The sequence below is a fragment of the Trematomus bernacchii genome, unplaced genomic scaffold, assembly GCF_902827165.1.
Source record: "Trematomus bernacchii unplaced genomic scaffold, fTreBer1.1, whole genome shotgun sequence".
NCBI lineage: Eukaryota > Metazoa > Chordata > Actinopteri > Perciformes > Nototheniidae > Trematomus > Trematomus bernacchii.
In genome coordinates this window covers 5,737,286-5,750,321 of record NW_022988066.1, presented here as the reverse complement: position 1 = coordinate 5,750,321, position 13,036 = coordinate 5,737,286, and the positions used below count along the sequence as shown (strand labels likewise).

General features: G+C 39.2%; 1 protein-coding gene across 2 annotated transcripts in view; it reads left to right on the top strand.

Annotated features, from left to right (window-relative positions):
- The window catches only part of ctnna2 (catenin (cadherin-associated protein), alpha 2), a 283,286-nt gene that overhangs the window by 69,479 nt on the left and 200,771 nt on the right, over window positions 1–13,036 (top strand). For both annotated transcript variants that reach the window (XM_034120744.1, XM_034120745.1), the window contains one exon: window positions 10,317–10,520. In XM_034120744.1, coding sequence (XP_033976635.1) covers window positions 10,317–10,520 — 204 coding nt within the window. The remainder of the gene's footprint in view (window positions 1–10,316; window positions 10,521–13,036) is intronic.

Below are 13,036 nucleotides of genomic sequence, written 5' to 3'. Positions count from 1 at the left end.
TACCATTATTTTTTTTTTTTCCACTGCTTTCTTTCGGGGGTGGCTGGCAGGTATGGCACTATCAATACTTTAATTGACGGACATGTTAGCCCCGGCTTAACTGTGAAGAACACTTTCACAGGTGTTTACAGATTGGTTCTGAGAGTGAGGGGGATATTTCTGTCTATACAAAGATCTTATAGGTAACACATTCTCACTAAACCTGTGCTAGAGGTCAGTCAATTGCCTCCTCTCCTCGAGGGCTGTTGCAGAATCTCAGCAGACTGATTGATGTGCAGTTGTTGTCCTGTGCTTCATTGCTTTTTTGTTTTGTTTGCTTTTGTTAGAAGGCAAACATAATCACTGCCACTTCCAACAATGAGTATCTCTTAGGGACATAAAACCTGGAGATTGGCAACGATGTCTCAGTGAATAGATGTTATACGTTTTGTCTGCCTTGAGGCTTCTATTAATTACCTTCTTTGGTACATTTCTGAGGGTTTTTTACTATACTTTTTTTAAAATACAAATAATATAAGCTACAACATAATGGCCGTGGAGAGTTTGTATATAATGCCTGTGAAACATTTTTGCTCGAATAAAATGTACTCACAATGATACAGCATGGACACATAACAAAAATAATGTTTCATTACAATTGCAATACACAAGCTAATATTTAATACAACAATAGGTGGGACCTAATGTATTGTTTTTTTAAAATAAGAGGCTCTGAATTTAGCTGAAGCCTGCCATCATTTATATCATATTTAAACCTAATTTCTAATAAATAATACGTTTGGCATTTGTTTTCTGTTACTTGCCAGACGTAATATCTTTATTAACTGGATTCCCAGGTATAGTAGAGCAGATGGACTATTATAAACATTGCACCTATCTGCCAAACACAAATGAGATTGGTATGAGAGATGGCAGTTGTGCCTTTGCTGATCACCTCCAGTATATGTCCTCTTTTAAACAGCTGGAAACATGCTGTCCAATGACCATCTGTAGGACATCTTCCACCTGGAGGATCATAACAACACAGCTGATTGCCTTTAGACTGGCTCCTCTTTAAGTAAAACACAGTTAAACCTGCATACCACTTAGTGAACTCGGTAACTCTGTGACAATTTATTGGCAGCTTGACTGTCATTCTGGCTGATTTTAAACTATACATCGATCCTTAGGAAATAAAGTAATTTGTTTCACAGTGAGGTTTATAGATTGTCAAGGCTATCACTGTTTTATCATATGCATATATATATATGTATATTGACTATAAAGAGACATTCCGACAACTAAGCTACTATTAAAAACCAAGGAAGACATAAAAAACTGTGTAAAATCAATTTTATATTTAAGATATCTTTGACATTGACCTGTTAACAAATCAGTGTGTATGGAGGTACCTCTATGCATGTCAGCCACTTCAGAGATCTCCCTAGGGAGCCATAGACGGTCTTTGACAGCGGCGGTGGGATGATGGAAGGGTAAAGTGACATTTAAATGACAGCAAAGACATGCAACAGGTGAGGTCATTAAATAACCTTTATCCAGGACAATCAGTGGTTGACAGCCTCATGAACATAAACCAGTGAATTCATTGGATAATAACTGAGAGACTCAGACCCGACGTGACTAGGAAATTAGAATGATAATTGTGTGGACGCTTGAACTTTCACTAAAAGCTTCATTTGACATGCAGTTTGCTTACTGGTTTCAATGGCTTTCACTCTAGGGGAACCAAGAGGGGTGAAAAAAGAGCCTTAAGAGCAGTTTGTCATTTTGTAGTAGAGGGGAATGAGGTTTAAAAAAAACTGGGCTGGACATATAATGCTCAATTCATTCAAACAAAACAAAAACGTGAGTAAACATGTATGTTACAGTACTGATATACATATTTAATAAATCACAGCTGACATTTTAAACAGAGTACTTATATTTATTGTCTACCATAATTGAGATCAAAAGGTCAGGAAGAGTTCCAGTACCCCAATGCCATCACACATACAGGGACATATTGGAGGGTTCCTAGTGTGTCTTGCCAAACCCTTTTTCAACCCAAAAGCAACCCCCACTCAAATCTCCCCTGCAGCTTCCTGTGGGTCCACATTCACAGTGTAATGCCAGGGAGACTGGGCACCGCTCCAACTACCATTACCTGGGCAGGCGGGGAGCCGTGTTGGCCTTATTATGCTACTATACTGCATGATTTATGACTCTGTCTATGTGCATCTGCTACATTAATAAACATTTGGGCACACACTCATAATTTAACCTACACAGTTTTGAACACAAGCTATATCATACGGTTGGTATCATGAGCATCACTGCTGAGGCATTAGTTCAGAGTACATAGTTTTTCTGATTGCCTTTTCAGGCCAGACGAGCAACTCATCATAAAGGAAAAGCTATTCATTTGTTTAAAAAATGGCTGACCTTGAGTTGGTTCTAATGTGGGTCGCAAAAAACCCCACAAAAGGCAGCTTTTCTCTTACTGTTTTTAAGATGCAGTGTTACTTAGTTGCCATGGTAACCAAGCATAGACGCAGTCAATGGATGCAGTCAGTTTCTGAGTTTTTTTTCCAGACATGCCATGGCAGATATGTCTGAGCCAGGCGAGGAACAACTATATATTGCTCTGCCGTGAATTGGGTCATCATTTTGTCTGCTCTCACTGTTTCAATCTTTGAGAAAACGTATCAAGGAAAAAAAAACAGACAGGGGAAAAGGGATGAAATGTCAAGCAGTGCAAACCCAGGGGGACGTGGGGAATGAGACAGTCATAAAGTTACCGAAAAGGGAACGTTGACTGCTGGAGTGATACAAACACTGTGCGTGTGAATATGAGTTTCTGGCATATTTTAAGGGGGCAATGCCTATGGAGAACAATATCTGTTGATGTTATGTAAAATGTTGAGTATACCAAAAGTTGTTATTTATTTTCCCTAATCAAGGAAATTATATGCAGGTCTAGTTATAGCCTAACTTGACATAATTAAACCAGCAGGATACAAGTTCAATCATTAATCAAGATTCCCTGACCACTCAGATTCGTGTCGCTTTTAAATGTGTGTGCGTGAAAGCGGTTCATTCATTATGGGAAACTATTCTGCATGTTTTTGTTGGCTTCCTGTTTCTGTGAATCTGTCTAGCTCTCTCTCTGTTTTTCCCCTCGGTTTCACCTCATCCCAAATAAACAACACCGCTCAGAATATTCATATACTGTAATTCCTCAAACACGCCGAAGACATCTGGAGGATAGAGTCGGATTGTTGACTGAATACGTCCCTGTTTGCAGTCGGGACGGCTTTTGTCTTTTTCAGTGCAGTTCCATTTGACATGTGTACAGTAATTCCAGTCTTGTTTATGTTTCAACTTAGCTTCAGCGAGCATGTTTCTATGCACATGTTTCAGGGGAGATAGTTGTAGGCTTTGTGGTGGAAATGTATTCAAACTGGACGCAGTGAGCTCAACGGGGCATAGACTCTTTCTTTTAGTACCGCGCTTGTAGCTCGATTTCCTGCTGGTAACGCTGTTTTACCAAATTCATGTGCGTTTTTCTTTTCTCTGCTCCAATTCTCCCTCTTTGTTTCTTCATTAATTATTCAAGAATGATTTAATTTGATATATGTTTGTGGTATTTTTACCCTTTAGAGGACAAGCTACATTCTAGAGGAATGTATGTTTACTGCACAGCATATGGCTGCAAGAAAAATACAATACCACTCAACTTATTAATAATGAATATCCTTCAATGGCAAAGGGAAGTCATGGAGATCTTTGAGAAGAGTACAAATTCATATTTCCATATTGCCTATGTACAATACATGCTATTTTGGAAGATATTACATATCTGGGCTCATGTCTTCAATCACAATAAGCCTTTGCTGATTTATGCTCTGACTTTTGATTGTAGAGTTCAATGTTTTACCATTGACATTGAGTAAGTAAGTGTTTGAACTGTATAGCAAAGAAAAAGCCAAATAAGGTTAGAACATGGTGTGCTTTTTAACTCTCCCACTGAAAGCACTGTTGGAAGTTGATGGGTTAGACATCTCCAATTGTACCACAATTTTTTATTGCAATCCACTTATAATGGCTTTTATTCTTTGATTGGACATAATAACATGTAGTTTATTGGCCCGATTTTTTAAGCTGTATTTGAAAGTGCTTTCCCTCTTCACTCGCGACACATTTTCGCAAAAATGTGTTCTTCCTAAACATCTCTCTTGTTTGACGTAAGGCACAGTTTAGTTGATGCTGTTCTTTTCAAATGGTTACATGGTTTAAATCAATGGAGGTATAACATTCAGATGTCCTACTGTTTTTCGTATAAAAGATTCAGCGCTACCCAGTTTAGCCTTCTTTACAATATAAAGACATGGTAAAAGCTCACCCTTGAAATATTTATTGTTCCCCAGAAGGTCTACCCGGTGACTAAATGGATGAATGGATGAACTAATTATCTTTAGAGGTTAGGGTACAATACGGGCCAAATCCAAGTGGTAAATTGCTATTCTGGAGGACATTTGTTTTGAAGGCCGTCATTTAACACTGATGTCACACAGTGAACACACTCATGATATAAAGCTTAATACATAAGTAATTGACAAGCCCAGAATGTGGTTATCATGTTGTGTTATTGTAAAATGTAAGTATTATTTGTTACAATAGATTAATAAACAAGCCACGTAAAAATATAGCACACATGTTCACTTATTTCCTGGTGTATTGTATACCAGCTCTGCTGCTATGATTCAAACATGTGGAAATGAGATGTGGGGAACATCTGCAAATTCCTATCTGTTTTCTGCGCTTTGCCTGTATTAACATTTCTGCACATTTGGATACATGTAGCTTTGGGACTGTCTGTTTGATAGGTAAAAAAAACATTAGGGAAACACAGATGCTCCATCTGACCCGCCTTAATTGAGGACAAGGCTGTATAGATGCGTTGTATGCACATACAGTAGAATGAGTGCCAATTGTCTATTTGGACCTCATCCCATTAAAGATTAAATGTGAACAAAGGTAATTGGACAACTAAGAAACTTGTCATGCCTACCTTAACTTCTGAATGTACCCCATTACAGTTATGTTTAGTCGTTTTAAAAGAAATTTGCGGTTGGGAAGGAAAGAGGGTGCATTTCGTTGTACATATTGTAAAGCCCATTGAGGCACCTTTGTGTTTAGTGATATTGGTCAATATAAATACATTTATATTGACCTGACTGAAGCACACTGATGTGATGTCATTATGATATTACTGTATGTGCAAAAGTGTAATGTTAGTCACAAGATCACATTTGTAAAATAACTTCTATGCCCCCACTCTATTATATATGTAATTAACTTTGTTCCTATGTCCTATTGCTATGTAGTGGTATTAGAGTGACTCAACTAGCCCACTTTTATTTACCACACCCACACAAACTGTCAAGTTGCTTTAATTGCCTTCAACTATGTGACAATAGAAGGCAAATCCCTAACCCCAAGTCTTCTACTATTCATTAAAGTTAATCAATCAACAAGCCAGTTATGAGTAATGCTCCTCCTGGGCCAGTGTGGGCAGATATTTGTCAAACAGTGTAATAGTCACAACGAAACAGCCCTTGAACCCTGAGATAGGGCCACCAGAGGCCATACAGTGGTATCTCCAAGACTTTGTTGAATTTCCCTCTTAGACAAAATAGTTGTCATCAAACATTTTAAAGTCCTGGGAGGCACATTTGACAAAGGATAATGTGACATGTGCTGTGTCTCGCTGGTTGATGCCCCAAAGTGGGGTCAAACTAATAACCTCAACCTTTGTGGATGAGGTTATAAGTTGCCTAAAGTAGCCTCTGGACCATATACCCTGTCAAGATCAACATTCATTTTGAATTACAGGCTCAAAGCGTAAACAACTTAACTCTTCTGCTAGCCTGCAGGTGAGATGTGCTTTGTGCAAACAACCTGTGTCATAAAACTATTATACATTATAAAACCATGTCATAGTCTCTTGCTGCACATGATATTAAAGATCCCCTATTATACTGTTTTTCATCAATATATAATAGGTCTCAGTTATATACAAAACATGTCTCTGAAGTGTTTGGCTCAAAATACCAAACAGGTCATGCATAGCATCCCATAAACCACTCTGTTTCAGCCCTGTTTCAAAAGTGCTGATTCTCTGTCTATTACTTTAGATGAAAATAAGGAGCCACTCCCCACGCCCCTCTGAGAGATATTTGGTTAAAAATAACACAATGGTGCTCTAGGAGGAGATTCAGGTGATCAGAGGCCTGTACTACGAAGCCGGATTTTCCTAACCTGGATATGTTTGAGTTAGCCGGTTGGCCCAATCCAAAACATACGCGCTCTCGCTAAACTGTACTACGACGCTGGATATCAAGTGGATCGCTCAAGCCAGCCGTGTCCTATCTAGTTAGGTGCGCGTTCACATGAAAGGGGTGGTATTTGGAGCATTCGACCAATCTCAAACAAGCGTACTGACAGCGCAGCGTCATACTTCCTGAATGAAAAGTGAACTATAATATTAGTAAAATATGAAGAAGTTAAACTTTAAACATCCATGACTTAAACACTTTATCCAGGATAAAAGCCACATAGCTGCACCTGCAAGGTGAATACAGCTGGTAAAAGAAAAAGTGTTTGAATGCGTACATTAACAGGTTTATGATATCACTGCCCCGTCTAAAACCCGCCTAACCCTCATTTTCAGACATGTTTTTATATAAATGGAGGATGACTTCAGCCACTGCCAATTACGTTTGAACCTATCAGCCTTTGTCAACCCAGCATGTGCTACCCTTTGTACTCTGCCTTTCACAAACTCCCATTGATAATTGCAACCTGACATACTGCGTAGTATAACAATTGAGTAGAGTGAAGCATGTTCTCAGTTTCACTTCATGTTCTCTTCTTCTTTGCCTCTGTCCATGTTGAGATCCACAGCACATTGAGCTTTCTTCTCCTACTTGTTGGCTTCTTTAAAAATAATTTCTGATGTAGATGTCAGCATGAAGTAGAATAGCCATTTCACAACAATGGAAGACAAGGGACATGGGATTTCATTACATGTATTTTCATTACAAAGGGAACCAATTTACGAGGAACTGGTAAAATTGGATTGCAGCCTTTTTTTTCATCTCACATGGGAATGCATAGCATTCCTCCTTTTGTGATAATGACAGCCATATTTTTTTGTTTGGACTCAGCATTTAATTATGTGATATTATCTCACAAATGTAACTGATCGCTTTAAATTACATTAGTTTAGTTTGAGAATGGAAACAGGCTGAAGGCTCTGTAACTATATGAAATTATAGTAGTAAGAGTAAATAAGGAAAAAGCTTTCATTGTCTCTTGAGATGGAGATGGAGACACTGACCATTGACCTCTGAGCAGCTACTGTAGGCTGGTCTCTGTAGCCTTATTAATCAGTACTCCGTTTGTCCGAATAATGCAATTCCTGCTGTATCACTCAGCAGAACTAGCTGTAAATAATTGTATGAAATATACATCGTTTTTCTTTTATGTTAAACCATTCAAAATGTATTTTTCTAAAATACCTTTTATGTACTATATTTATCCTCTGTTTCCGTTTTGCGTTACTTTTCCGAATTGTATCTCCTTGAGTTTTTTTTTTCCATAGCCCCAAACTCTCACTTCATTCTCACTCTATTTTCTTTTTCTTTTTTTTTACTGCACCATATTATATGTGTTGCTCTTTCCTGCCAGCTGCAGATGAAAAGTAGGTTATGCTTAGTGCTTGCCCTGTCTTACCTTACATGTTATGCATCATTTGACATTCTGTCATCCTGCCCCAGGATTACACTGTCTGAGGAGAGACCAAACACCGCACCTTTGCTTCATATTATTACCCAACACTGGCAAAACTCATCATGTCGGCCACACATCCACATCTCAAGGCTTTTCCCCTCACAGTTATTGGTGAATGTTAAGTTTATTTACTGCTTAAATGACACTGAAATGCAACTATGGTGGGTCTGGGTGCTGAAGCTAAAGAGGCTTTTTATTTAATTGGTTTTGTTGATCCTTAGGATGGAAATACTAAATTGGAAATGCTATTAGGTAAATATTCCCTTGTGAATATATGAAAAGGGGATATGATAAAAACACTATTTGCAGTAAATTGCAAGGCACATGTTGTTGTTCTGCTTCATAAATTGGAGTCTCTATTCACTGATGCATGGGTATTACTATCTCTCTGAATTGAACAGAACAAGATAAGTCAACATTAAAATAAATGCCTTTATTACCACAGTATTCACAATATTTTCAGAGAAGCCTGGGGGGATAATACATATGTGTTTCAAGTTAAGTCCTACTGTGCTCTATATAAAACCCTATCAGTTATAATCATATGTACAAAGGCAATTTTGCCTCTAGGTAAGATAGTAATCTGAATGAAAAAGAGATACTAGGACCTACTGTAACAAATCCTATTATTAGTCATAAAAAGGTACGCCACCACCATCTTCCTTTTATTCTCATATCTTGTCTCCCTAAGTAATGTTTCTAGATGTTACTTGAGTAATGTTTTACACTGTTTGCAGGGTCACCATACTATGCTTCCAAAAATAAACTCATTAGCCCTTTGCTTCCATGTTATTATCTGAGCTGTTGCTCATTTCCAGAACCCACTGTACTGTAAATGGCAACTGCATTCATCATCACAGCTGAACAGCCAAACATTACAAACTCTTGCTGCATGTTGTTGTTAAAGCTATATGCACTATGTTTAAAAACATTTCAGCGCTCACAAAGCAGAGTGTTTGTTTCTATGGATATAGTTATAACATGCAGCGTGGTTTTCCATTTTAACATCGTAATGTCACAAACTGCGGCGAACAGCACATTTGAATATGCGCATAATATCCACAGGTACAGTCATTTCCCCACTGAAGAGATCATGTAAAATAATCTAACAATAAAAGTTACGTGGGGAAGCATCATTTGACATTTTTAATCTCCAAGGGAAACTGCAGTACCCTGTCTACAACCTTATCTATGCACCCCTGGTTTTCTTATCCTAGGCCCTAGCCACACGGACCAAATTCGATATCAAAAAAGTCTTCCATCCACACTCAATAGGCACCAGAAACGTGTCCTTCCACACGAGACCGCTACATATGCCGGGCCTGTAAGTGGCGCTGTACTTCCGCCACAAAATACACCAAAAGCAGCGAAGAAGACCTCCCGAGCATGGTTGCCATGGTTGCCCTTCTGTTTATTCTCCGCGGTGGATTTAGCAGCAGAGGTGGGGAGAGGCAGGGCTCTGGCTCTTTTTCTCCCTCCCCGAGGCAAGCGTGTGCTCCTGCTGTAATTCTCTCCGGTAGTCCACCAGCAGATGAAAAACACCCACCTCTCCGCCTCTTCCAAGGCAGAGTTTCAGTTCGATTTTTTTTCGCCGGTCAACATGTCCGTTAAAGTTTAAATCTTCCGGACAAAATTAGAAAAGTGCCGGTCAGAGGTCTTCTTTGTTATTTATTGAGCTTTAAAACAAATGAATAACGACTCTATATAATAATATAATAATAATAAACGGAGTCTCTCTTTTCCTCCCCTTCTTCTGACAGCCCGTCAGTATCCGTCTCATACAGCTGGCTGATCCAGTAATGAGTGACCCGACAGTAAAGATTAACGTATTTATAACAAGTTTAGGTAGTTTGAGAGGTAATTAAAATAGCGAAGTGTGATGATCTAACATGAAGTGTGTGTTTTGCTCCGCTCACCGCTCCATCACAGCGGGCGGAGCTGCAGGTGATCATGCAGAGCTGCGTGTCTCTCCGTCAGCAGCAGCTGATCTCTGATCTCTCTCTCCTGTCCGATTAGACTTCACTCGCGTTTCTGTCCATATCGATCAGATCTAGATAGTTTTAGCTAATGATATGACTGCCTGCGTGTCAAAGGTCACCTAAACAATAAGCGACATTTTGACCGGATAATTTTAGATGTGCCGGCTAACGGAAACTCTGCCGTGCGGGGGGGTCTGCTGGAGGCACCTGCTGGAGGCACCTGCTGGGTGCACTGTCCTGCGAGATACCGGGACCTGGCTCAAAACACTCGGAAAACTGTTGTTGTTGTTGGCGAAACACATCAGCAATGACACGGGTGACACGGGGGTGAGCAGGAGAGGCGGGGCTATTGCGTCATCGTTATCAGAAAATGATCGTATAGGGTGTATATGTATAAATTACATTTTGTTACAGTGTCTTTGTTTGGTCCCCCATTGGTCATTCTTTGACCCACATGGGCATTTATTACTGTCCTGACCTTTCCATGTCTTTTATGTCTTACAGAACAAGATCATCCTGGACCCCCTGACATTCAGTGAGGCTCGTTTCCGGCCCTCTCTGGAGGAGCGCTTGGAGAGCATCATCAGTGGTGCCGCACTAATGGCTGACTCCTCGTGCACACGTGATGATCGCCGTGAACGGATCGTGGCAGAGTGCAACGCTGTTCGGCAGGCCCTGCAAGACTTGTTGAGCGAGTACATGAACAATGTAAGTTTCATCTCTGATTATTCGATACCTATTAGCTAACTGAAACTGCACACATGATCATTTGTGCAACTCATTTGACTACACGCATCATTGAATAGTACTTGCCTGCTAGGGATCTGCTTTAACATTTCCTATTTCATCCTGTTTCTTCTCTCTGTAAACACAGTCTATCAGATGTTCTTAAAGCCTCTCTCAGATTTTATTTCAAGGAATATAATTTATCTCATGTTGCTTTCACCTGCCATCAAACATCAAGTTTTACCCCCAAAGGAAAAGCCTTATAATAAGGTTAGCTCAGCCTTACTAAACAAAAATGACTTCCTTTGTTTGACATGTGGCTTCTGTTTTAATTGTTGAAATCCAAGTTACACTATTTAAAAACACATGTTTGCTACTTATTATAACACCAGCGTCACTAAAGGAAGTAATATTGGTAACTCTGCGGATCAATGTGAGTCAGAATGGAATATGCACCATTCTACTTGGAAACCCAGCCTGAGAGGACTACATACAATATTTGTTACTGTATGTCTTGCGTTTGTATGTTTTGCTAGTGTTATTTCTTGGAGATGCCAGTCTAGACTTTTCCTATTTGTTTGGCGAGCCATTTTCCTCATGCACCACTAGGATTGGCACAGCTGTTTAAAGGTTATGAGACTTGCCAAGACAATGATTCATCTTCACACACATCCAATTTATATTCTACTTCAACTGACCCCTTTGTGCATAGTGAGCTGTGTCTACATACATGCTCTTGGATCCACCGCCTTTGACCTTGCACACATGACTTAGTTCTTTTGGACTTTGCAAATGTGCCGTTAAACCAGAGCTCTTCAATTTCTGAAACATTCAATGTCAAATCTATTAAATGCTTGCTCTCTTTTTATGATCTTAAAACCAAGAGGCTTTACTTGTAGTATAATATATGCTGACACACACGCACATACACACATACACACACACACACACACACACACACACACACACTCACACACACATACACACACACACACATACACACACACACACACACACACACACACACACACACACACACACACACACACACACACACACACATTCATCATGTGTTTATGATTTATAATGGTTATACAACATAACCTTAGTTTCAGATTTACATGCAAACCAACCATAACTCCTGACTTAATGGACTTTTTTTTCAATGACTGCACACAATAATGGTACATAAGGATACTTTAGCCACATATAAGTATTAATGGAACACAAACTTATACACCAATTCTCTCCTTTGTACTGTAAGGTTCTCAGGAGGATGCTAATGTACAGTTAACATTCAGATACAATCAACATGTCAACCTTTCAAGTGCTCTTAACAAAGCCATACATCACTAAAAAGGCAGTGCCTATATCTTTCACAGTGGGGCACTTAATAGGCTAGCCGGAATTCTTAGATAACCCTTAATGGACCTCGATTGTTTGTGAGTTATTGCTGTGTTCAAAATGACTGTAATGTACCCATGTATAGTACTAAACTGAGACTCACAGTCTACACTGGTCACTGTAGCCTGAGGTACTATAGCCATCAATGGAGGAATACGCTTGTTAATACCCTCAATATGCTGCTTATGGTAAATGAAGGATTACCAGTGCTAATACATGTTCTGTTAAACACCTTATACCATGTCCTTTATTTCAGCTCTTTAGTTAAAATATTGTAAACCATTATTATGGCTGAAATGAGAACCAAATGTGAACTAGTGATCTGAAGTTGGCAATCAGTACTGCTACAGTGTCAAGTATTTCTCCTTAAAGGAAGCAGTTTAGTACCTCATTTACACTTCTCAAAATTTAGGCCAGTCTGAAAACAGCTCTCGAAAAATCAAAATGAGTCAATATTATAAACAACCACACATAAACCACAATATATAAAAGTGCAAATAGATAACATGTATAATATTCAGGCAGTCAAGGTTAAACCTGGCCTTTTTCTTCCCTTTGTCGCTGAACACCTTAATTGGTATCTGAGTGAAGTTGGAAGGTTGCTGAAGACATAGAAATGCCACACAATACCAACATCAAAATAATATTGGCTCACAAGACTTGTGACGAGTATTTTTAGAAAAAGCAACACTTTTATTCTGCACCTTTTTTAAGTCATTGTGGGAGTATTATTTAAACAAAAATATTGGCATAAATAAATACAAATATCAATAAAACCAATTACCTTGGAGTGCACGATTTCGAAAATGCCGAACATAATCTTTGTTATTTCCTGCATGTGCGACCTGCTGGAACTGTGCACTAATGATCGATCCAGCGTGTATTAAGTGTCCATTGTGGCCATTGAGCAATTGGCGAGCCAGCTGTCTATTGATCGCTACAGTATCAGTTCTCCTGCTGGCAAAAGGCCCTATGTAATACTCTATAATCTTCAACCTAATTGTGTGTATTTGTTGTGGCATCTGGACCCATAAAGTAGTCTAGAAACAATGGGGGGCTATTAGATAAGGATCCTTATTAGATTAGAGATCCTC